This window comes from Schistocerca gregaria, chromosome 3, assembly GCF_023897955.1.
Source record: "Schistocerca gregaria isolate iqSchGreg1 chromosome 3, iqSchGreg1.2, whole genome shotgun sequence".
Classification (NCBI taxonomy): Eukaryota; Metazoa; Arthropoda; class Insecta; order Orthoptera; family Acrididae; genus Schistocerca; species Schistocerca gregaria.
Window position 1 is genome coordinate 198,003,222 of NC_064922.1, and position 26,611 is coordinate 198,029,832.

Sequence of the window (26,611 nt, forward strand, 5' to 3'; positions counted from 1 at the left end):
ACGTATTTCTTTGTTATGGTGCAGATCTGAAAAATGTGGAGTAGGAATTAAAATCAATGGAGAGTAAATGAAAACTTTGAGGTTTGCCAATGACATTTTAATTCTGTCAGAGACACCAAAATACCTGGAAGAGCAGTTGAATGGAATGCACAGTGCCTTGCAAGCAGGATATAATATGAACATCAGCAAAAGCAAAACAATGATAATGGAAAGTATTTGAATTAAACAGTCTATGCAGAGGGTATTAGATTAGGAAATAACACTTTAAGTGGTAAATGGGTTTTGCTATTTCGGAAGCAAAACAATTGATGATGGTCGAAGTAGAGAGGATATAAAATGTAGATTGGTTATGGCAAGGAAATCATTTCTGAAGTAGAGAAGTTTGTTAACATCGAATATAGATTTAAGTGTCTGGAAGTCTTTTCTGAAAGTATTTGTACGGAGTGTAGCCATGTATTGAAGTGAAACATGGACAATAAATAGTTTGGACAAGAAGAGAATAGAAGCATTCAGAATGTGGTGCTACAGAAAAAAAGGCTGAGGATTAGATGGGTAGATCACGTAACTAATGAGGTGGTACGAAGTAGAATGGGGGAGAAGAGGAATTTGTGGTACAACTTGACTAGAAGAAAGGATCGGTTGGTAGGACACATTCTGAGGTGTCAAGGGATCACCAATTTAGTATTAGAGAGAAATATGGAGGGTAAAAATCGTAGAGGGTGACCAAAAGATGAATACACTAAGCAGATTCAGAAGGATGTAGGTTGCACATGAAGAGGCTTGCACAGGATAGAGTAGCATGGAGAGCTGCATCAAACCAGTCTCTGGACTGAAGATCACAACAACAACAATAACAGCAGCAGCAGCAACAACAACAACAACAGTGCAGATCTTTTCACCAGAAATGTGATATTAAGCATATCATACTAGGATCATAAGTGGCTTTTCCGGTTCTTGGATAGCAATGACTTGCTTGTTTCCAGATGTTGGGTAGTTGGTCAATTTTATACTCATATTAAAATTACTTTGTGATTAAAGTTTTAGGAAGTAAAGTGGTGGGGGTCAGCTGCCAGCCAATCCTTATTCTTTCTCAGTTGCCATTTGCTCATTGTCTTGTAAGTTTTGTAGGTTCATATGGAGCCATGCTTCACATATCTGGCTGCACATTGACAAAGCTGTCCCGCCACTGCAGTCTGTCAAACACAAAGTTATTTTGTTTGGAGTATAGGCACCAGTAGCTGTTGTTTTGTTTTAGCTGCTCTTTTATGTGCTGAAGGCACTGGTTTGGTTGAAATTTAGTTTAGAGGTGTGTCATAGCAATTTCCATGGCTTCTGGCTGCATCTTCTCACATCTAGTTCTTTAGTTGTCTTTGTACCCATTTTTTCTAGTTGGTGTAGGTGCAGCTACTGTCTGTTAGGATAGACTGCCTTGAGCTCCTTTTTACAGCTATAACAAACCTGTTGTGGAACTTGGTTGCTGGAGTTGTTACAGTTACTGCATTATTCACTGGACTGTGGAACTTCTTCCAGTTTGCTTTTTGGAAGTTATACCTGCATTGAAATGGTACTTTTAGTGGAAGGACAATGTGCACTACTTGGCACATGGTTCACCAGTAATGCTGACGAAAAACCATTTAGACATTGCTGTGCTATATGTTAACCGATAAAAATGAGGTCTCTGTTTTATCTTCTTTGCTATCTTCGACTACTGTAAGATGCTGGAAGTTTGTTGTGGATCATCTCTAATTAATTTTATCACATTGAGTACCTTCTCATTGTTATCGTCTTCAAACAGGCCCAAAGAATGTTGTGTGATTGTTGTACACTACAATGACAATATTGTCTTTTTCTCTCTTAAAATTGTAGATGTTGGGAGAACACTACATTTGATGGTTTTTGTGATCATGTAGCCATATAGTTCAGTAGTCAGCTCTTAACTGTCAGATGTGTCACATACATTTGTTGAGTGGATATGTAAGTGTTTTTGGCAGATATGTCCATGTCATATTGTCTGTGGGCCTTTCTATCATTAGCCTCGTGCCATTTATTTTCAGTCCTCTTTGTGAGCTATTTCTGTGGGTCTCCTGTAAGCAAATGATATAACAGTTGTGTCTCTGGCAGAAGTCTGCGAATAGTTCTTTTTCATGTGGATAGTACGTCAGTGTTAATAGAGATAGCTGCTATTTTTGTACCAAAGAAATTTCATTTGTAAATCTGTCTCATTTGTAGGATGTTTCCAGAATGAAAGGATTAGCCATGTGACATTCAAATGAGTTGCAATGTCAGGTTAGAACTAATTCTTCAGGGAGTGTTAAGTTGTGGTCTCCTTTCTGTATGCTGGGACTGCATGCTTGAGACATGCATGGTACCTGACTCTCTTCACATTCTTCTACAACAGTCATTAGCCATCTCACAAATCCTGCACTTCTTGGAGAACAAAATCTGCATGTATGATCCAGGTTTGGTCCCTAGCGTGTGCCACCGTTTAAATCATTAAAGGAGAAAATATAAAAATGCAGTAAATGAAGCAGGCAAAAAGGAATACAAACGTCTCTAAAATGATATTGACAGGAAGTGCAAAATGCCTAAGCAGGGATGGCTAGAGGACAAATGTAAAGCTGTAGAGGCTTATCTCACTAGGGGTAAGATAGATACTGCCTACACGAAAATTAGAGACCTTTGGAGAAAGAGAGCCACTTGTATGAATAAGAGCTCAGATGGAAACCCAGTTCTAAGCAAAGAAGGGAAAGCAGAAAGGTGGAAGGAGTATATAGAGGGCCTATACAAGGGCGATGTACTTCAGGACAATATTATGGAAATGGAAGAGGATGTAGATGAAGATGAAGATGAAATGGGAGATATGATACTGCGTGAAGAGTTTGACAGAGCACTGAAAGACCTGAATCGAAACAAGGCCCTGGGAGTAGACAACATTCCATTAGAACTACTGACAACCTTGGGAGAGCCAGTCCTGACAAAACTCTACCATCTGGTGAGCAAGATGTATGAGACAGGCACTTAATACCCTCATACTTCAAGAAGAATATAATAATTCCAATCCCAAAGAAAGCAGGTGTTGACAGGCGTGAAAATTTCTGAACTATCAGTTTAATAAGTCACAGCTGTAAAATACTAACAAGAATTCTTTACAGGCGAATGGAAAAACTGACAGAAGCCGACCTCGGGGAAGATCAGTTTGGATTCCGTAGAAATGTTGGAACATGTGAGGCAATACTGACCCTACGACTTATCTTAGAAAATAGTTTAAGAAAAGGCAAGCCTACGTTTCTAGCATTTGTAGACTTGGAGAAAGCTTTTGACAATGTTGACTGGGATACTCTCTTTCAAATTCTGAAGGTGGCAGGGGTAAAATACAGAGAGCGAAAGGCTATTTACAATTTGTACAGAAACCAGATGGCAGTCATAAGAGTCGAGGGGTATGAAAGGGAAGCAGTGGTTGAATAACATCGGGGAGAGGCTACAACCCTGTCTCACTCCCTTCCCAATCTGTATATTGAGCAAGCCATAAAGGAAACAAAAGAAAAGTTTGGAGTAGGTATTAAAATCCATGGAGAAGAAATAAAAACTTTAAGGTTCGCCGATGACATTGTAATTCTGTCAGAGACAGCAAAGGACTTGGAAGAGCAGCTGAACGGAAAGGACAGTGTCTTGAAAGGAGGGTATAAGATGAACATCAACAAAAGCAGAACGAGTATAATGAAATGTAGTCGAGTTAACTCAGGTGATGCTGAGGGAATTAGATTAGGAAATGAGACACTTAAAGTAGTAAAAGAGTTTTGCTATTTGGGAGCAAAATAACTGATGACGGTCGAAGTAGAGAGGATATAAAATGTAGACTGGCAATGGCAAGGAAAGCATTTCTTAAGAAGAGATATTTGTTAACATCGAGTATTGATTTAAGTGTCAGGAAGTCGTTTCTCAAAGTATTTGTATGGAGTGTAGCCATGTATGGAAGTGAATCATGGATGATAAATAGTTTAGACAAAAAGAGAATAGAAGCTTTCGAAATGTGGTGCTACAGAAGAATGCTGAATATTAGATGGGTAGATCACATAACTAATGAGGAGGTATTGAATAGAATTGGGGAGAAGAGGAGTTTGTGGCACAACTTGACAAAAAGAAGGGACCGGTTGGTAGGACATGTTTTGAGGCATCAAGGGATCACAAATTTAGCATTGGGGGGCAGCGTGGAGGGTAAAAATCGTAGAGGGATACCAAGAGATGAATACACTAAGCAGATTCAGAAGGATGTAGGTTGCAGTAAGTACTGGGAGATGAAGAAGCTTGCACAGGATAGAGTAGCATGGAGAGCTGCATCAAACCAGTCTCAGGACTGAAGACCACAACAACAACAACAACAACATGCCACCATTCTCCACAGGGTACCTATGAACCCTAATTTGGAGGTAGCAGTCGTCATACATTGAGTGCAGACAAACACTTAGACAGATCTTCACAGTTTTGTTTCGTATGGCAGTGGGTGAATGTGTGAACGACATCGCTGTGACGTACACTAATGCAGTAGGCACCTTCATGCATTAACAACCCCTGTTACTTTAAAGTGATAATACTTGCACATTCTAAGCTTGAAATGGAGCCATATTGACAGATTGAAGGTGTACACACCATATTGTCCCGTTCATGAATGGGTACATTGCACACAGTACTGAACTGCAGTGAGAATGCAGATTTACTTTTACATCCATTATGCGGTTGGTTGTACAACCAATTTTCTGTGATCACAAGAGTATAAAATATACACACAAAAGATAAGTCATGAAAAGTCGGACGTACTCACTCAGCCTCCCTTAAGCCATTATCAAATGTCTGCGATATAGTCCCAAAAGTAGAGCCAGAAGATAAGACATGTTAGTGGATAACATTATGCTTATGTATTGCTGTTGCTGTTGTTGTTGTTGTTTAAAACAGCATGATATTGTTGATGTTTGTGTCACATTTAAAAATATATCTACCATGTACTTTTCTGCACTCTACATAAACATAACTTACAACTGGGCTGCTCGGGGGAACACAATGGTAAGCGCCATCGCCGTGTATTTTGCGGTAGATGGCTAATGAAACCACCTGTGGGATGCACAATGCAGTAAACTTACTAGTAGTTCCAAATTCACTCATCAGATGTCAGGGAGGAGCTTAATGGTAAGCGCCATTGTCCATCTGTTGCGGAAACATAATGGTAAGTGACAGAGAGAATGGCGGCAAGTAAAAAGATCTCAGAGAATATGGCTACAGTGAACATGGCAGAAGACGAGGAATATACTTCCAATTATACAAATATCTTCAAGAGGGATACAGAATACATTCCTAATGATTCAGATGACTCAGAGGTATGTTATTTTGTAAATATACTGTCTTTAGTACGTTTCACGAACTCATGGCAAGTGCATGTACATACCATTATGTTCTTGAAGTACAATTGATAATTATGTTCGCCGACAAGTACAGGATGTTTACAGTCCAGACACAGTGGTGCGAGATCATCAAGAAGGCGGCTAAGAAGAATCCATTGCTTGTATATAATATGAAAAGAGAGGATTTCTATCAAATACAACACTCTAAAGAAGCGTTTGTCTTCAGAAAGAAGACAGTTCATGGTCGAGATGTCAACCTAAGGGAGGTATGTAGGTGGAAGGTGACCTCCGAATATCCATCATCTTTATTCATCAGCGAGACATTGTGTCATGACATTTGGCATGAAGTAAACTTCAGGAAACGTGGAAACCAAAGACCAGTTCCTACGCTTCGACTTAAATACAGTGGGCCAAGGCTTATTGAAAAGAAGAAAGTTGCTGATGTCCTGTTGCTCCTAAATTACATACCTCCAGTCCACAATGGGTTTTTTCCTGTCACTAAAGCCAACAGTTTTAGATGAAAAAGCATTAGTAATGGGAGTGATGAATGATTTTGTAGTTTCAGTAAAGTGTTGAAGACTTAGAGTAAAATTTAATGTGTAATGTTCTATCACTATGTGTGGTTAATGGTGTATGGTAATGTAATAATTTTTGTATATTTCATTTGGTTTATTCAGTTCTGAGTTTCATTTATGTCTGTATAGTAAAAGATAGATGTTAGAATCACTACTGAATTAAAAGACTGTTCAAAAAAAATTATTCATATTTGCAGATCAATTGAAACTAGATGCGCTGTATCTCGAAACTGTGATTTTGGCGCTTACCATTTTGTTCTCCCGAGCAGATCAATTGCTGGAAACATGTATCAACCAAACAGCATGCTGAAACTCATCATTTTGCACAGGCACAGCTCGCACCAGAGAGATCCGCAGTCATGTGATCGCAGTCTTGTGTACATGTCGTTAATTCTTATTAAACTTCTTACATATTAGATGTTGATAATATTTATAATCATTGTCGGCATAATTAAACTTCCATTATTGCTGCAATGATGCTAGTGGTCTTATTACAGCTTTTTAAAAATAGCCTCAGTTTCTTACTTCTATATGTCATTGCTGAAAATAACCTCTCAGCTTGTCGTAACAAAAATCATAAAGTGTCACATTACTGTCTCTCTCTACTGCAGTAAAATAGTCCTTACATTTGATCAATCCCATATCGCATCTATCTGTTTGTTATCATGTCTAAAAATAAGCGTCTTTCTGGCATTATTTTTCAGTTAAGTTATCTGATGTGTTTGTTTTCCTAAAATAATGTATTGAAATAAATACTGTTCATCATTAGTAAAACTACAAATCTACTTCTTTGCGGGATGCGATACTGCGCTACAACCACCAACCAAATTTCATGGCACAAAGATGAGTAACTCTTGTTACCTAACTCATATAGCTCGTAAAATAGAATTAAAATTGTCGAAAATCATCTGTTACTCATTATTGTAGGAAAGTGGTGAACAAATGTGACTTCTTCAGTGAAAAATATTACCAGATACACTTATTTTTATACAGCAATAATGAATCTAAATCATTTTAGTATTTGACACTATTGTAAACAATTGGTAAAGTATTGTGAATACTTTTGTTAGTCCACAGATTAATGTGATGCAGGACTGATCAAATGTAAGGGTTGTTTTAGTATAGTAGTGATGATTTGTGTAATGACGACTAGCATGAGGTTATTTTCTGCAATGCCATATTAAACTGTGGCAATTTTTAAAAAGATGTACCGTACTAAGACCATGTAGCATCATTGCAGCAACAACAGAAGTCTATTTATACCTATAGTGGTTATAAATATTGTCAAAGTCCATCACATAAGAAGTTTAATAAAAACTAAGAACATATACAATGGGAGGCAAAAAGATTGCCCTGCCAAAATAATTTAGATTCCAAGAACAGAACGTTGTGAATGCCCAAGTGCAGAGTGCCAGTGTTCACAACTCTAGTGGTCTGTGGAGATTCAGCATGGTGTTAACATTGTCAAATAAAAGCAATATAATAATTAGGATACAGTATATGTCGATATTCCTTACAATTTAACTCATCATATAATTTATTTTAAAAATCGTTATTTGAGCACATAGAAAAAGTTGAAATATAAGAAATACTCATCGGTAGAATTACTATGACAACAATCGTTTCACATCCGATTCAATGGCTGAGTGGTTAGGCTGACAACTTACGAACATAAAGGATGAGCATTCGAATCTAACTGGAGTCAATTGTCAATTTCTTTTTTATTATTATTATTATTATTATTATTATTATTATTATTACTTAGACCTTTGGCTTTTCCAGGTTCCACATTCTTTCAGAAGATTCCATTTTATAATAGTCTAATCTTTAAATAGGCAGACAGATGGTCATAATAAAAATATTGAAAATTGATGTATTTATTTGCAATTATTTCGACCGCCACATGGTGTCTGTATAGTTTTCAGCTTAGAGAAACATATCAGCTGGTGTCATAGGTCTGCTTCACAGTGGCTGATGTGAATGTTAGCGAGCAAATAATTGCACTCTCTCTCTCTCTCTCTCTCTCTCTCTCTCTCTCTCTCTCTCTCTGCATCTGAGGCAGGACGTTATTAGGGTGTTGATGCTTCCATAGCAAGGAGATGGCCCAATTCAGAGATAATGGTGATGTAGCGGGATGTCCAATACCTGGAAGATGACAAGTCTCTACAAGGAGACTAGACAACAAATTGGTCAGTGTGGCCCAGGATGCGCCTTTGTGAATCATACAGGAACTAAGGAGAGTCTTGCATTTGTTGGGAAGTGCTCTAAGAAGATTATAGGACCATGGAGTCATGTCCCTGCATTCTCTTATTAACAAAGAACCATTGTCTGATGAATAAGGTGTGGATTGTGTATTCCTGGGAAGATGTCGATTGGAGGAAAGTCATTTTCTCAGACTAGTGCGCAATTGATTCCATGAGCAGAGGTCTTTTTCTTGTTTACAGTAATGATATGACACGTCCTTCGTGGGCAGACGTACTAGAAGCAGACTCAGAAGTGTGGAATATTGAGGCTGGATGTCTTACATGGGTGCAGGACTTAAAGAACATATCCAGGAAAGTTCAATTCAGCACACTATGAACATTTCCTTGAAAATTTAACCATCTGTGGAGCTTGGCTTTTGGTACCCTGAAGGACATCTCACTTACCAACACGATAATCATCCATCACACACTACCATTAGGATTCAGAGCCGATTTCAAGAGAGAGAATATTATTCGGTGCCTTCCATGGCCCCCCAAAATTACCTGGTCTCAATCCCATGGAGCATGTAAGGGCTCAACTTAAGAAGACTCCATGGGACAATAGGCGAGACCCTCCTCTGGGAACTGTGAATGAATGCCTGTGGGATTTGGTTTATTCTTCATGAAAGAGAGTTGCCATGGATGAGGATTTTTTTCCATAGATTTGTAAAATTTATGCCTCAAAGGATCCAAGCTGTTCTTGATGTCAATTGCATGTGGACTAATACTGAAACTATAGGTGGGGCCTACTCTTCATTTTACTTTATTCCTTTTTTTCTGTAAAAGGTCTTCGTAGTTATTAGGCCAAAAATATTAATTTCAAAATACAAATCTTTTTGCCACTATGAGAAGTCAGGTGAATATCACTCTCCAAGGGTGATTATTTTTGTTATGGGATTTCTGATTAATAACACCTTCGTAGGGAGACGATTTTTAGACATCAAGTTCGTGAACCATAATTAGTTATTTAGTGAAAAAAATATTGAAAAAGTAAAAATAAAGAAAATATAATTTAATAACAAAAAGTAAATAAGGCATAAAACATTTGCGACGCAGTAAAAGAAAGGGCTGAAGTGAGATTTGATCTGACACGTACAGCAGCTACCAGTACAGTAAGCGTACACATTGCCAAGGAGCTACCGATATCTTCATAGCATAATAGTTGAACAGGACTGCCATAGTTGAAAAATGAATATGAAACTGGAAACAGCAGATACTAAAAGGCACATCCACTCACTCGGGTAAACCACATGTAAGATGCCAATCAGCTGATAAATTTCTCTTATCTGAAAATTATAGACATACCAGTTGGTGGTCGAAGTAATTACTAATAAATACATTCATTTTCAATATTTTTACTACAACCATTTGCTGGTTTGTTTAAATATTAGAATATTATAAAATGGAATCTTTTGAAAGAATGGAACCTGGGAAAGCCTACAGCTGCACAGTTTGTACCAAATTGAGGTTTGAGATATTACCTGTACAGGTCCCCCCTCCCCCAAAAAAAATATGACTCCAGTTAGATCTCAATGCTCAAATGCTCACCCTTTGCGTATGTAAATCATCAGCCTATACACTCAGCCATTGAAACAGATGTGAGGCGCTCATTGTTGTACTAATTCTGCCGACGTGAAGTTATTATATTTCACTGCTTCTACATGCTCAAGTAATGATTTTCAGATGAAATTATACGATGAGTTAAGATACAATAAATGTCAAGACACTTTGCAATTTAAGTGTTGTAGCTCCGCAGACTGCTAGAGTTATGAACACTGGTACTTCTGAACTTGGGTAGGCACAATGCTGTTCTTGAACTCCTAAATTATTTTGGCTGGACATTCTTTCTGTCTCATTGTACACAAGACTGTCACCACGACTACAGCTCCCTCTGGTGATACTTTTGTCTCTGCAAAAGACAGGTTCTAGCGTGCTATTTGGTTGATGTGTGTTTCCTGCGATTGTAACAGCTCTGTCTATGTATGAGTGCAGAAGAGTACACAGTATGCTGCTAAACAAATGTGCAAGGGCTAGTAAGCTACCTACTGTAAGGTTTTTGCCTACACCATGTGTTGTGAAAGTTGTTCTTTATGCTGATTGGTACATGTAAGACCTTATCTGTAACATTCATCATATGTATGTGTGGAATGGTGTCTGTTCCCACATAACATAGAACAAACATTTTTAAATGTGACACACACATCAGCAATATATTGTCAGTTTAAACAACAGTTGTAATACAAAAGTGTAATGTTATCTGCTTAATATGTCTTACATGTTGAGTGTACTTTTGGTATTGTATCGCAGACATTTGATAATGGCCTAAGGTCGAAACTGGCCAGTAACGTAATTTACATGCATTTTACAGTAAAGGAATAAAACTGACCGCGTATGATGGCTAAAATGACTCCATTATTTAGACAATACATTGAGGCTGTGAAGAATTTGATAATATCAATGACCTCTGTGAGAGACTGCAGTGTGAAGAACAAGAAATTGTGTACATTCATCAGAGATTTTCAATGCAAAATGTCTCTAGGATGTAAAATTACAATCATTGTGGTAATCAACTAATCTAAATGCTACAATAATAATATAAATAATTAAATAGAGCCATTCGACACCTGCTGTGGATTAAGACCACCTTCAGGAGTTCATTGTGGTCGTCTACTACACACATCCATGTTGCTTCTGCCTGCTTACCAATGTCCTCCACCCCTCTGTCATTAAGCATTCATCTGATTTTATTGTTACCTGTTGTGTTCTACAACATATTCTACCCCTGATCTCTTGGTTCATTTTCTTAATAGATAAATGACCCTTGCATAATTCTTCGTTGTCTGCTAGATACTGCAACAGGCATGCAGTTGCTGCTTTCTACCCGCAGCCTTTGTGACACAATTACACGTCATCTGGTGAGATCCTTAGAACACATACTTTGTGTTCTTATTTATAATTTCAGTATCTGCTTTCTTTTATATTTATTTCCCAGTGCTACTTCTTCAATATATATAGAAAGAAACTTCCACATGGGAAAAATATCTTAAAAACAAACGGGAGCAGAAAGACTTACCTTAGGGAGAAAAAAGGATAGGTATATACTCGCGAGAGCGCGCGCGCGCGCTCGCGCGCGCGCGCACACACACACACACACACACACACACACACACACACACACACACACACACACAAGCAAGCAGACATATTTAAAGGCCTTTAAATATGTCTGTGTGTGTGTGTGTGTGTGTGTGTGTGTGTGTGTGTGTGTGTGGGCGTGCGCGCTAGTATATACCTATCCTTTTTTCCCCCTAAGGTAAGTCTTTCCGCTCCCGGGATTGGAATGGCTCCTTACCCTCTCCCTTAAAACCCACATCCTTTCATCTTTCCTTCTCCTTCCCTCTTTCCTGACGAAGCAACTGCCGGTTGCGAAAGCTCGTAATTTGTACACACACACACACACACACACACACACACACACACAAGCAAGCAGACATATTTAAAGGCCTTTAAATATGTCTGTGTGTGTGTGTGTGTGTGTGTGTGTGTGTGTGTGTGTGTGTGTGTGTGTGTGTGTGTGGGCGTGCGCGCTAGTATATACCTATCCTTTTTTCCCCCTAAGGTAAGTCTTTCCGCTCCCGGGATTGGAATGGCTCCTTACCCTCTCCCTTAAAACCCACATCCTTTCATCTTTCCTTCTCCTTCCCTCTTTCCTGACGAAGCAACTGCCGGTTGCGAAAGCTCGTAATTTGTGTGTGTGTTTGTGTGTTATTATATTGTGCCTGTCTACCGGCACTTTCCCCCTTGGTAAGACTTGGAATATATATATTTCTGCCGTTGTTCAACAATAAGATGCTGATGGAGTGTACTTTATTGTTAGGTTTATATCTAATTTTTTCTTTCAGTTTTACCGTGTTGCTTGGTTGTACTAACAGTGTTATCTTTCACTTGCCAGTTTGTACAAACTTTGGAAGACATAAAGGAGCTTGTGTGTCAATAAATTTCGTCCAAGTTTACAAATACCTCCATGAGACATGTGACATTGTACTCTCGTAATGGATGATTTTCGTGATGTGTGTTCTCCTACCAATTTACAGAATAGCCTGCATACCGTTTCCTTACTATATTAGTAGCAATCAACAATATAAAGCTGTCGGGATCTCTTTTAATCTTGTACATGAAGTGGATTAACCTGCTTTTTGTTGGCTGAAAAGAAGCTGTTTGGTGATTATATTTTCTGTATGGTGTTAAAAATGATGATAGTTTCTCTCAAAATTCTTCAGAAACTCGGATATATACAGTTGGCAAGCTATCAGATTGAGTTGATCTTTTAGTGGGATATAGTAATCTGAATAGTTCTTGCAATATATCTCTCTCTATTGTGAGTGGAACTCAGTTTTTTTACTAGCTTCTCAAGCTACATTTCTCTTCCCAAGTTAACACACACACACACACACACACACACACACACACACACACGGTTAATCTCTTCAAGTTTTGAGTGTTTTCTTTATAGGTATTTCATCCAGGAATCGAAAGAGTAATATATGCAAGAAGAATTAAATGTATCAACTATTTGTGTAAAATTGTAGATGCTTCACACTGATAGTGGTCAGATGTAAATGAAACATATATGTTGAAATTGTAGCTGAAAGATCTGCTTTAGATGTCATTTAAGGAAGAGCTTCAACATTTTTCATGTTTGTTACTATCTCATTAGAGCTTTTGTTGAGTGGATACTTACCTTTGTGTTGAATATGCGGAATATTGGAAATTGCATACAGTGTTGTTTGTATAATTTAGATCAGGTGTCTCCAAACATTTTAGCGCAAGGGTCACACTGGCGCTTCCACTAAGTCCCAAGCGACAAGACCTAGCTGTAGTCAAATTTTCTTGAGGCCTGATACTGTAATACTACTCAGAGCTCTTTGGTACAGTGGAGAAGTTTTCGGGAAGCTTACCACTGCTGCCAGTCTTCGTGAGCTGATACTGAGTGGCTTCGTAATAGTCATTATACAGTGAACTGATTATTGCGTGACCTTGAACTGTGGCCTTAATTTCATTTCATATACATTGCTACTAATATATACCACTCATGAAGGTCGTTGTAATGTGTTTTTATGAAACCTTGTTACTTCAGCACGTCTTTAACTTCACAACAAATGATCAGGATGTAGCGTGAGCTGCGTATGGTATCGGTACTGTGGGATATCTTTCCACCACAGCATTCCTCACCTCACGGTGGCAATAGTGGTTACCTCCGCTCCCTGTGGCCACCGCTGGCATGGTGGAAGAAAAGTTGGACAGAATATGTAGTTCGCCATACTGCCATACTGTAGTATAGAATTATCCACAACTTTTCATTTCAGGACTAGACGGTGATTGAGGTATCTATGGCACAGGGAGCAGGCTGCAATTTCTCTTTGCACTTACGGCAAATGTACACGTCATTTCATTTCTACAGTGAACCGATGTGTGTGCTGTGCCTTACATATTGTTACAACTACTTCAAACAATGCTAAATGTATAGTAATGTCATCTTCCAGATAGTAGAGAAGTTATGTGCAGTAGTACAGCACCGTCTTGGGAGTAGCGCCATGTGTGATCTGAAAAGCAAAGTATAGTGATAGTAGAGTATTTTGTGACTACAGTATCTTAATGAAGGCACAGTTTCACAGTAATTAATTAATTAATTAAAATTGCCTTGAAGATAAATTTGGTGCAATTCTTTGCTCAGAACCCTTGCTATTACAGTGAAACACCGCTTTTACTCTTTTCAAAGGACTTGAATTGTGTAAAACATGGGGAAATGTAAAATGTGGGAGATAACGATTTAATCTGTAAAAATTATGTATAGGATACCCCCTTGCATTTTATGTGTGATATATGTACATTACAAGCATCAAAAGACTTGTCAGGGACTTGTTTGTTATCTAATCAAGGTTTACTATCTAATAAAAACTGCTGATGTCGCTGGAACCGATAACTGTCTGGGAAGTAGGAATGTTTGACTCAATTTCACATGTCATAATTGGTGTTTTTGAAAGCCTGCAGCTGTCATTCATTATTTAAATAATGAAATACCACACTAGCTATGTATTTAGCACAAAGCATTACGAGAAATTTTCTCAAATTGAAAATATGTAAATAAGTATTCTATATGCTGTTTGAATATGTGTTATTCTGCGTCTCTTGCACTGTAGTCGTCTCTTGCACTGTAGTCGTCTCTTGCACTGTAGTCGTCTCTTGCACTGTAGGCGTCTCTTGCACTGTAGGCGTCTCTTGCACTGTAGGCGTCTCTTGCACTGGAGGCGTCTCTTGCACTGGAGGCGTCTCTTGCACTGGAGGCGTCTCTTGCACTGGAGGCGTCTCTTGCACTGTAGGCGTCTCTTGCACTGTAGTCGTCTTTTGGAGGTTATCAGGTACTGTGCCTCACCAGTTATGTAGAAACACCCCACACACACACACACACACACACACACACACACACACACACACACACGCACACACGTGCATACTATCACTCACGTTGTTTATTTGTGTAACATCACAAAACAATACATACGTAAATACTGCACTTGACGACAGGAATAAATTCTCGTAACTCATTTTGCTCAGCATGAATAAAATAAAGTATAACCGGTGCTGTGTTTAAACTAAAAACATTTGAGCAATGCAAAGTGAATGACGGTGTCAATAAAAGTGGAGTTATACTGTAATAATATTAATTGGCATCGTTTTGATTTGCAGTTGCATCAATACACAAATATTTTGTGATTTATCCAAGTAACAAGGCCGGTGTATAATTTGAAGTGAAACGATAAGTTTTCTCAAAGAATCCAATATAAAACTTCTTTATGAGACTAAACATTCTCAGAGGTATACCGAATTCACAGGATACCAACAGTTAGAAATATATGCGTCTCTGAAATGTGGTTTGAAACCTCAGCAAATGTTATTAAAGAATGTAAATGCTGAATAAGAAGAAGTAACTAGTGCTGGTTTCCATGTGGTTCACTCAATAGCAAATGTGGAAAACTATTTGCTGACACTGAATTTGTAAAGGATTGCATGATTGTAGCAGTTGAAATGTGTCCAGAAAAATCTTATTTATTTAAAAACACTACTTTGTCATCAAACACTGTGGCTCCAAGAGTAAATGATATTTCTGACTATATATTAATACAGTTATCTGAGAAATCTCGACACTTAAGTGTCTCTTTAGTTCTGGATGAGTCGACACTTGTTTCATATACTGCACAGATGTTAATTTTTATCCAAAGGATAAACAAAAATTATGAAGTCTATGAAGAGCTTCTTGGCATTTTTAGCATTCACATCCATGGCAGATGAAATTTTTAAATGAGCAGGAAATGCTGTTCATAAAAACATTCTTCAGTGGAAAAACTTATGGTGTAACACAACTGACGACATCAAAAACATCTGTGAAAAAAGTAAAGGTGTCTTTGCTCTTATGTCAAAGGCGGTAGAAAATGACAGTGGATCAAAACAATTAAACTTACATTTTCAAGCCTCCAGCTATTAATTACATAAGATCACATGCTATCAATCACTGTTAGTTCCGCAAGTTTATTGAAGGGATTGAAGAAAGTGACTTACCATGTTATACAATAATACCCTGGCTTAGCTGTGAGAGAGCACTGATTAGTTTTGTAGCTATGAGCAACAATCAAAATCCAGAATGAGATGTTCGCTCTGCAGTGGAATGTGCACTGTTATGAAACTTTCCTGGCAGATTAAAACTGTGTGCCAGACCGAGCATGGCTCACGCCCTGTCCTCACAGAAGAGCTTCTGTGAAGTTTGTAAAGTAGGAGACGAGGTACTGGCAGAAGTAAAGTTGCGATGACGGGGTGTGAGTTGTGCTTGGGTAGCTCAGATGGTAGGGCACTTGCCTGCGAAAGGCAAAGGTCTCAAGTTTGAGTCATGGTCTGGCACACAGTTTTAAGTTTTAATCTGCCAGGAAAGTTTACAACAATCTAAATTTTCTTGAATGAAAAGAGTCATTCTCTGGCTGAGTTACAAAACAGCGAGCAGTTAGCAGTTACCATTTTGTACAGATTTCACTAAATATATGAATGACCTTAATTAAGACATGCTACTGTCTGATTTGTTCACATATATTAAATACTCTCGCCAAAAAAATGTTTCCAGCATTTTAGTATATGCCAAACATTAATACAGCAAGTTACGGTAGATTTTGAGGCTGATTCTTTTGAGTGTTTTACAAATAAATTTTGAGTCCTGTTTTTCAGATTTTGATGCAATTACAAATGATACTGGATTTTCCAAAGCTGTTTTAACACCAGTGTAGAAAGTCTTACCCCAAAATTACATATGGAAATCATTGGTTTCCAATGTATCAATTTTTATAAAGATAAATATTTAAATTTATCATTGCTGGAATTAGTCATAGACTCAGTATAGTCCTGTCAGCTGCATAAGTTTGCTCATGGCTTTCTTCCACTTTCGGCACTGTGAAAAAACATATTCCAAAATGAAATACACGAAAAATATTTACAGACCAAATTAACTGAGCCACTGTTGATAATTTACACTAGTAAACTTGCTCTACAACTGCAAGCAATTGTAAATGGGAGTTTATAGCTACGTATAGTAAATCTCATTAATCATAACTGCAGTGCTTAATTTTATTATGTGAATTGCCTATGTTCGTCACATAGGAATGATAAATTTCCAGGAAAAAACAGTTAAAATGTTCAGTTACATTATATATGTCAGTTAATGTATATCTTAATTGGTAATAAAACAAAACAGCAGATTATTGCACATATTTTGTATGATTTATTTGCATTGTAAATTTCACATTTTGTACAGTGTTGCTTCACTTAAGGAACATGATTCATTCCTGAGCCTTTTGCTTGTTATTAATACTTGTCACGTGAAACACATTCTTCCCCACGAATTCATGTAGAATAGGTCAGTGCGTTCCACTCTGAAGAAATAGGTACTCGAAACACATTTATAATATGGCATTGTAATTTTTTATTTATAGTACAGTACGTCCAGTTTCAGAATAAAATTGTCTTAAGACATTTGTTCGTGCAATTGCTTCAAAATTTGTCGAAAAAAAACTAGCACGATTGTGAATTAAATTCATAGTATGGATAGCTACTGATTTATGGGCATCTTTTATGAATTTGTGTTAGTTAATGACGACAAATCGGAATTGGAATTCGTGAACAGATAGTGCAAGAGAAGGGATTACCATGTGTCACCAAAGAAAAGATCTTGCAAAATCATTGCAGAGCAATTGCAACATCGTTGTAGAAGACTGAGCTGTGGTATGAGTGGCAATAATTGCAGCGCGAGATGCATTGCGATCAGTACAGCTGACTGAATATGACATTGTTGGAGCTTCTGCTTTACATAGCAGTAGTTTATAGGAGAATGCATAACTTAGTTTCCATTTATAGTGGCCAGATCCAGGCCAGAAGATGGTTTTTTTTTAATGATTATTAAAAACTGAAAAAATTACACGAAAAAAACTGTGAAACATTATCCCTAGGCATGTCAGTTGCTTACATTTTATTCTACATGTTGTTCAAATCGCTCATTATAGGAGGTGCTCGATAAGTTAGGTTCAACTGTAATTTTAAAAAATATTATGGCAGGCCAAATACCATGCATGTCTGACTCCTTACCTCAGGCCTGTTTGGTGGTGTCCATGGGCCAGAGTTGGCCTACAGACTGTAATTTGGAGACCACAGATTTAAATGAGCTGCTATAAGGGTGTTCATGCTTTTTCTGTATCAAATGCAAAACTTCCTGTATTAGTATTTATAATTAATTGTTAATGGAAATAGGAACAAAGAGGTAAGAGATATGAACTAGGTGATGGGAGGATCTGGCAAAAAGATGAAAGGTTATTAAGATGACAATTTGAGTACAAGCTTTTATTATGATTTTTCTTGTTGGCCTTGGAGGAATATGCACTAGACTTTGATTTAATTTGTATCTTTAAAGCTTAGAGAGTTGAGAAATACGATCCTACTCTTGCAGATAATGCAATTCCAATTAAATCGTGGTTCTGTGATCCAATGGATACAGCTTTGCTGAACCTGTTGCCAGTACTGGACGCATTACGTTTCACCCAGGATGTTCGAAGTGTGCTTAGTAGGAACTTGCATCTTCACCGCCTATGGTAACACTTAGGTAAGTGTTAGAAATGTGAAACTTTCAGTAATCCTACTTAATGGAATGGCATTATTTTAGTTCAAGTTGAGTTTCAAATTATTTTCATGTTGTTGTCTCTGAAACAAATAGAGTTTTAACTGTTGTGACTCAATACATTTTTCTTTAAATTCATAGAATATGTGACTGTATTAGAGTGCTTTGTTTTGAAGTTAAATATGTATAAGAGCATCACATTCCTCAGGATGGCATCCTTAAGCACCGCACATATACACGCATTTTTCATGTTTATTAGAAGATATTTAAAATTATCGAAACAGAATGCCGATCATTTATACTTTCAAGAGACAATGAACTTAGTACTGCTGATAGACTTTTGCTAAAGTAGAACACTGCCGTAGTTTGTGAAACTTCCTTGCTTTCTGTGGAAAGAGATAGAGAGATAGGTTGGGAAAGGTTAAAAAAGGAGGGCAGGTCATTCAGACACCAGGATAAGGGTGATGCACACAACAGGTGGGTCCTTTCAATCTAGAAGAGTGATTGACCTGCCCTTTTTTTTTTGCAACCTTCATTAACTTGTGCATGTCTCTTTGCTGAGGAAGACCTAATGGCTCCAAAAGCTAACATGGTGTTGTGTCCTTTTCTATGTGTCTGTCGGCAGTACTATATTTTTCACTTCCTGAAGGTGAGTACTGCCCAGAAACTTTTTTTTCTTCTTTCCCACTAAATCGCCCAGTGTTCTGATGAAACCCAAGCCTTGCCCTGTGGCCTACTTTCTCTGTAACCACTTAATTGATAATTGTTAAGGGGCTTCACTTACCTATTTCTTCTTAATTGATAATTGCTAAGGAGCTTCATTTAGTTCTGATTTATTTCACCTCTTTTATTGAACAAGATATCTTTTGTTGGTCAGTGTTAAAATTTGTATAGTTTATGAGCAATATACGCTGAGGCGACAAAAGTCATTGGATAGCAATATGCATCGATGTAGATGGAGGTAGTATTATGTAAAAAAGGTTTAAAAGGGCAATGCATTGGTGGAGCTGCTATTTGTAGTAAGACAATTAAAGTGAAAAATTTCCTGTTGTAATTATTGCCGCACAACAGAAATCAACAGACTTTGAACAAGAAATGGTAGTTGGAGCTAAACGCATGGGCCATTCCATTTTGAATATCATTAGGGAATTCAGCATTCCATGCCAAGAATACAAAATTTCACTTATTACATCTCACCATGAACAATGCATTTGTCACTTAGCAACCAAGAGCAGCGTCTTGTGTGTATATTTATCTCTGCCAACAGACAAGCAACACCTGCAAATATCTGCAGTAATCAATGTGGGATGTACGGTAAATGTATCCATTGCAACTCTGCAACAAAATATGGCATTAATTGGCTATGGCAGCAGATGAGTGATGCAAGTGCCTTTACTAACAGCACAACATCAACTGCAGTGCCTTTCTTGGCCTCATGACTATATCAGAAGAATCCTGGACAGTGGAAAACTATGGCCTTGTGATATGAGTCCTGATTTCAGTTGGTAAAAGCTGATGTTAGGGTTTGAGTATGGCGCAGACCCCATGAAGCCCTGATCTCAAGTTGTCAACAAGGCACTGTGCCAGCAAGTGATGGCTGCATAATAGTGTGGGCCGTTTATACATGGAATGGATGTGTCCTGTGGTCATTGACGGGAAATGGTTATGTTCAGCTACTTGGAGACAATTGGCAGCCATTCATAGACTTCATATTTCCATACAAAAATGGAATTTTTATGGATGCAATGTGTTATGTCACTGGGCCACAGGGGTATTTAGGCAGCATGGAGGACTTCCAGTGACTTTTTGAGTCCAAGCCATGTTGAGTTTCTGCACTATTGGCAAAAAGAGAGATGACATGATGGCATGATTTTTGTCACCTCAGTGTATAATGAGGGTTATTGTAGTAATAAATTAAGAAATCTCAATAAGGATACCTTTTAGTTCAGTTCATTTACTGCTCCTAACAATTATATGGCCATGCGTGATTATGCTTTGATAAGCTGAACCCAGTTCCTTGAATACATTTGCAGAATATGAAAATGGAGTGGTGCTGCCTTCTTGTCTCTGATTTGTATTTTGAGGGTGACTCTATTTGTGGCATACAAATTTCCTTCTTCTTGCCTTTAACACGCAGAAGGCGTGTTCTTGTAAAGATTGATCATTGTGCAGAGTTTTTGGGGCAATATATTAAATTTTCTATTTTTGTTGATTTGAAGGGTAATTTAACAACTGACAAAATTCATATTGTCTGTCCTTTCTGTCAGTCATACATTATTTATTCTAACACTTATAAATGTTTCGCATTTGCAGGTGCTCCTGAGGGTCCTGTTTAGTTGCTCATTTTAGGTCCACTTCCCTCATCTGACTACATGGAATATGATGTTACTTTGTGATGTGAGACATTGGATGTTTGTTTACCAATGTTCCAAAATATACATTGTATGAGTGGTGATTACTGAAGCCGTTGTTGAATTTCATTGTGGTGAAATATGACTTTTATCGACTAAAAGTGCAGTAAAATACTTTTTATATTGAAAATTTGTTTTACATGTCAGAATGTTAATGATAAAAATCCTATCTACATTACAAGTAGTGAGAGAGTTTTCTCTCTGTCTTGTTTCTTCAATTACGATGCCATCAATGGACTTGTGTTTAATGCCACAAAAGAACTTACCTGCTGTGATGCATCTTCAGTGTCTATCTGGCAGTGATATTGCCAGCAACCCACAATGTGGATAATGTTTTATTGTAGATGAAAATGACTTGTTAGCGTGCACGTAGACAGGGATTTCTGTGTGAGTGAGTTATTTTCAGATAAAGGCCTCGGTAAGTTGAGAATTGAGTTGATTACTTAATTTGAAAGTCTGACTGTGTGTACTTATGCGCATCAACATTGGAATACCATTTAAACATTTTTATCTGATTGAACAGTGTATATCAAACCAGTGATTTATTGTATATGAAACCAGTGATTTACCACAACTGATATTTCTGGCCCCCATCTGTTGTATTACAGCTTCATATTTGATATATACCCTCACTCTTTCTATGTTAAGGTTGTGTTGACTGTTACTGTGGCCCAAGTAAAGAGAAAATGGATTTCTGTTTATATTGATGTTAATATGCACCAAAAATGTCATTGTACCTTTTTGCTAGTGAATTTTGTGTAAATGCAAAAGAGAAAGAAAGTAAACTAATTATATTTTGTGTTCACATGAGCTTAATAACTGGTTCCATTTGCTTTTGCTTCAGTTTGCAGTTGAATGTGTGTGTATTTAGAATCGTTACTTGGTAGCTTTGAGTGTGAAGTTTTATTATAATTTTTATTTTCCTTTAATGGCATTTTTGTTGTGTTATTTCTTCAGTAGGCAGTTATATAAAAAAATCTAGAGCATTCTAAGTAATATTATGTGGGTGTAAACAAAAGCAGCCTTGAGACATATAAAATGGGAAACTGTAGAAATGTATGGGGGGGGGGGTCATTTCAAAATTTCCAGGCAGTAAGTGAGGCTTGTCATGAACAGAGTATTTCCTTTTAATCTGTTGACAAGACAGTGTACTAGGAGACAAGCCTTTTCCTCAAGCAGTTTTTGTAGTTTCAGAATAAAGAACATGTTGCTTGTCATCTACGTCATTTTCAAAAAGAAGTTTTTACTTTGAAACAAGACCCTCTACTCTGCTGTATCCCATGGCCAGAATTCTGTCTGTGAGAGGAATGCTACAATGTGTGCCCTGTGCAATACTTTGTATTCTGTCTTTTAATCTCTTGAAACATTAGTATTTATTTTTTTTCTTAAATGGTCCCTAATTAATGCCATGATGTTGAAGTAAGTTGTTCTCTGTCCTACTTCATTTCTGGCATTACAGCTCTTCTCTGCCTTGATTTTTTTTGAATGTGTTTCTTTCTCAATAGTATTCCATCTCCTAGAGAATCTTGCAAGGGCATTTTCATACTAATCTCTGTAATATAGTGCTCATTTTGAGATAAGGTTTTCCTCTTTCAAGGTATGTCAATGTCACAATAAAATATAGCCCAAAGAAGCCTGTGAAGTATTCTAATAAATAAGTTTGGATTTTAAATTCCAATACTAAATATTTTTATGTTGTTAAAGCAGCAGCCTATGTGTGGTTAACTTGTGACAGTATATTTTTATAGTTCTATTACTTTTCACCTTTACACAGTCATTATACAAAAGCTCCAGAGTAAAATGGTATAATATCTATTGGTAAATGAAACTGTACTTGATTTTTTAGATGGTACCTTCATTCCCAAATACCTCATATTGTTACTGACCATTCCTTGCTGATTTTGGGAAACTTAGTATCTTCTGTGCATAATGATAGAAGCACTTTCCTATTACATTTCCTTTTTTTGTATTCTCTGGAGTAGTGCACTGAACATTTATAAATATCAGTTGTGGTATTCTTAGAAAATCATCCTCACCACACACAGAACAGTGGAATGCTTTTCATGGTCACGTTATAGCAGGCATGGTTATATTTCTGTTGTCTGTATAGATATGTATTGCATAAGTACATGATCTCTTTGTATATAATGTTCCAAGATGTTACATGAATATTTATTTAAAATTGTGACATTTCAGCTGTAAATAAATCATACTGGGTTGGAACATAGTAGCATATATTAGTGTAATTTATTATGTGACAAAAGCATATTATGTATTTGAAGTCGTGTTTGACTTTGGATTTGTTATTTAAAGCACAATTTTTTAATGTAAATGTCCTTTCCCTGTATTAGATACCTTCTTTCATTAATCTCATGGTGCTCATTCAAGTACTAAACTTAAGGATGTGATGTTTTTCATGATCTAGTCAACAGGATAATAAATAGTCCATTCAGTTTTATACACAATGTAAATCTTTGTTTTACGAACAGCTTGTCATCTTAATGCATTGTTACCTTGACATGGCAGATCTTCTTTCAGTATTTGCTACAAGGTGCTGAAACTGAATATGGGGAGGCTAAAAAAGTAGTAAGAAACAAAGAAAATTTTACAGCTCTAGAGGCTGGAAAAGTTACACACGCTGCAGATTTAAGAAAGAATATGCTGAACTGCCATTCACCCTGCCCTCTTACCCCATCCTCTACCACAGGCTATCCGAAACAAATCCAAAGCTTTTTAACAAGTAGCAGCAAAGCTGCCTTTCATCACCATCCTGTAGTTTATCTTTTTGTTCACAGACTGATGTTTGGTAACAAATATATCACTACTATGACCTATTTTTAATTTTATGTGTTATATCTTTGTGCTGATGTAATGCATTATACTTCACATGACATTGGAATCGTGCATAAATTCATAATCCTTTGTTAAGTAACATATTACACTTACGATGTTTAGTGCAGGCGAGAAGGTTCATGAGAAACTGATATTTGCCCTCCCATTCCTTCCATTATTTGGAGATTACGTCATGTTGTTTCTCATTTCTTGAAGAAAAATGCAAAATATGTTTGAATGCTATTTTTCTCTGTAAACCCCTCAGCCCCCCTTTTTTTCTAGGAGTTGCAGCATAGACCCTGTATCAGTGGAATTTTTATTCACAGTACACAGATAATGTTGCACTGTGAAGAATAAGTTTATGGCTCTCTCTTAGTTCACTGCACAGGCCTACCATATGTTACTTGTGAAATGATTTAGGGGCTAACTTAAGAATTTCTTTTAGCATAGCTTTTTAAAATAATATTGAAACTGGCACAAATTATGTGTTGTCATCTTACATTTGCGTAAGTGGGATTGAAGTATTTCTAATTTGGAATTTAACTTAGGGTGAATCCTTTTTCATTGATAGTAATAGGTTAGTAGCTTTTTGATTTGTAAATGTGTCCTGTGTCAAAGTTACCAGGTTAAAAAGTAAAATTCTTATGTAAATATGTGTATTGAATTACCCTGGTGCTATAATGAAACGTGTGTATCTGTACAATGACCAGATGATGGCTTGATGTATTTCTTTGCATTGTAACATCTTTTGACAAGTGATCTTCAGCTAAATAGTATTCATGTATTGGAGCCTCAGATAAAAGTATTTTCTGTTATATCACTGGATGTTGTATGATCATTCATGGATAGTAGTGTGCCCTCAAGCAGCAGAAAACTGTAGTAGATGTGTGGTCACACTTTAAAATGTTCAAAAGACACTTGTAAATGATAAAGTGTAACATACCGGTGGTTTTCTTTTTCCATTATCTCGGAATAGCCATTTGGCTGTCACTTTCTATAAAGAGTACATTTCCTTTGTGATTATTGGGTTAGAGTTTAATTTACTGCCTTTGATAAAGACTGGTAAATAAAGGATTTTTTTCCTTTTTTTTTTAATTCTTTCTTGTGATTCACTAGCATAGATTCAGTATAAATTTATACTGTAGATCTAGAAGTTAAATCATTGCATTTTAGATTTTCCTGCAACATGCCTATGTGCCTCCTCCTCCTCCCCCCTCCCCCCCCCCTTTCTCTCTCTCTCTCTCTCTCTCTCTCTCTCTCTCTCTCTCTCTCTCTCTCTCTCTCTCTCTCTCTCTCTCTGACAAAAAATGTTCTATACCCTTTACCGTCAGTTGTCTTCCTCCTGCAAAATGTAAGATCATGCATTATGTCTCATGTCATGATACCCATGCATGGAATCTTACAATTTGGCAGCATTTGTTTGTAATTTCAAATAATGTACTGTTGGGTCCTGCATCAAAGTTGGTCATTCGGAAGTGCTTGTCCATATACAGGCAGATGTTTGAGGCATGAGCATGAGCATGAGCAAAACTGTCAATGTGCTAGACATGGTCCTACAGAGTGTACAGTCAAACTGTGCTGTTTCATTTATGCCTGAGAGTTCAAAGTCATTGTCCTTAGTTTTGTCAAATTATAATACTGACACTTTGTTACACATTTTAGAAACAGTATTTGATTTTCTATTTGCATAACACTTTTTTATATTAAGTCACAGTAGGTGCTGCGGTGAGCTAACATTTTTGTAGTTATTATTTGACATTTTCTTTATATGGCAAAAACGAAGACAGTATATTGAACTGTGTGGAACTTAGCTCCAGACAGTTGGAGGTATAAGTACAAGCAGAAACATTTTGTAACACTGGATTACACTCTAGCTCTGCATAAAACTGTAAATTTGTAAACAACTTTGTGTTAAGTTATACTGGATACAGATATCTTCTGTATAATTTGTAAAGTTTGAGAAGTAAATTGGAGAAATATAAATGATATTGTTTCCTTTGAAAATCAAAATTATTTTTTACCCATTTATGTAGTCCTCAACATATTACATTATTCATCACAATTTTCATACTGAAGTAAATTAGTGTATGGCACACAAAAGAAATCACTATGAGTTATTTGGTGTTGTGAAGCCAACAGAATGTAGTTAATGTGGTGTACATAGTTATATTCAAGAGCAATGATTCATAGGACATTCATTAACAAATAATTGATACAGAATTAATAAAAATAGTTATGAACAAAAAAGGAACTCTTTCTTGTTTTCTGCCAAGTACCAACAGATTATTTAATTAATATTATGCAAATTATTAGATTACTTCCAGTATTACAACCTCTGCACATGGCAAATTAAATCAAATTTGTCCACCAGATGGCTTTATTAGGAGATTATTCAAATGATTCTTACCAATAATGTACCAATGTAAATTCATCATGCAGAAATCTTTCATGAGCATAGAAATGTCGTACTAAGTATGTTTCAACTGTTTATAGTAATATGGGCTACTGCTAGTTGTAATGGCCTAGTCTTGGCTATATAGAAACTTGCAGGCTCCTGTGACCTTTCAGCTAATTTGGATACCAGATTAAATAACTTTCCTTTCATTCATCACTGAAAAAAATTGCATTTGAGTTATGTACATACCCAGCATTATAATTTTTTCGTCATAAGAGTAAACCTGATGTAAAAGAACAAAAACACAGTGATTGGTCGGCAGCCATAGTCCATGTAAACTGATGTTACACTCTTGTAAGTAGTTCTGTTTGTATATTAGGTATCTTATTACTACATTAAGCTAAATGAAACTTTAAGATATTCTAATATATGGTAGCCATCAACATTTTTTGTAATTGTTTTTCAGCAAAGTAGTTTTTATTTCAAAAATCATATACAGTCGTAGTCTCTGTACTGTTGTGCTCTGATTGTCGCACTGTATATATATAGGGTGAA

The 26,611-nt window shown here is 36.9% G+C and overlaps 1 protein-coding gene across 4 annotated transcripts in view; it reads left to right on the forward strand.

The window, feature by feature from the left end:
• The window catches only part of LOC126355758 (CTD nuclear envelope phosphatase 1 homolog), a 117,444-nt gene extending 92,688 nt beyond the window's left edge, over nt 1-24,756 (forward strand). For all 4 annotated transcript variants that reach the window (XM_050006158.1, XM_050006157.1, XM_050006159.1 and 1 more), the window contains 2 exons: nt 18,251-18,403; nt 20,732-24,756. In XM_050006158.1, the coding sequence (XP_049862115.1) occupies nt 18,251-18,396 (146 nt within the window). In that variant the 3' untranslated portion in view covers nt 18,397-18,403; nt 20,732-24,756. The remainder of the gene's footprint in view (nt 1-18,250; nt 18,404-20,731) is intronic.
• Nucleotides 24,757-26,611: the final 1,855 nt, after the last annotated feature.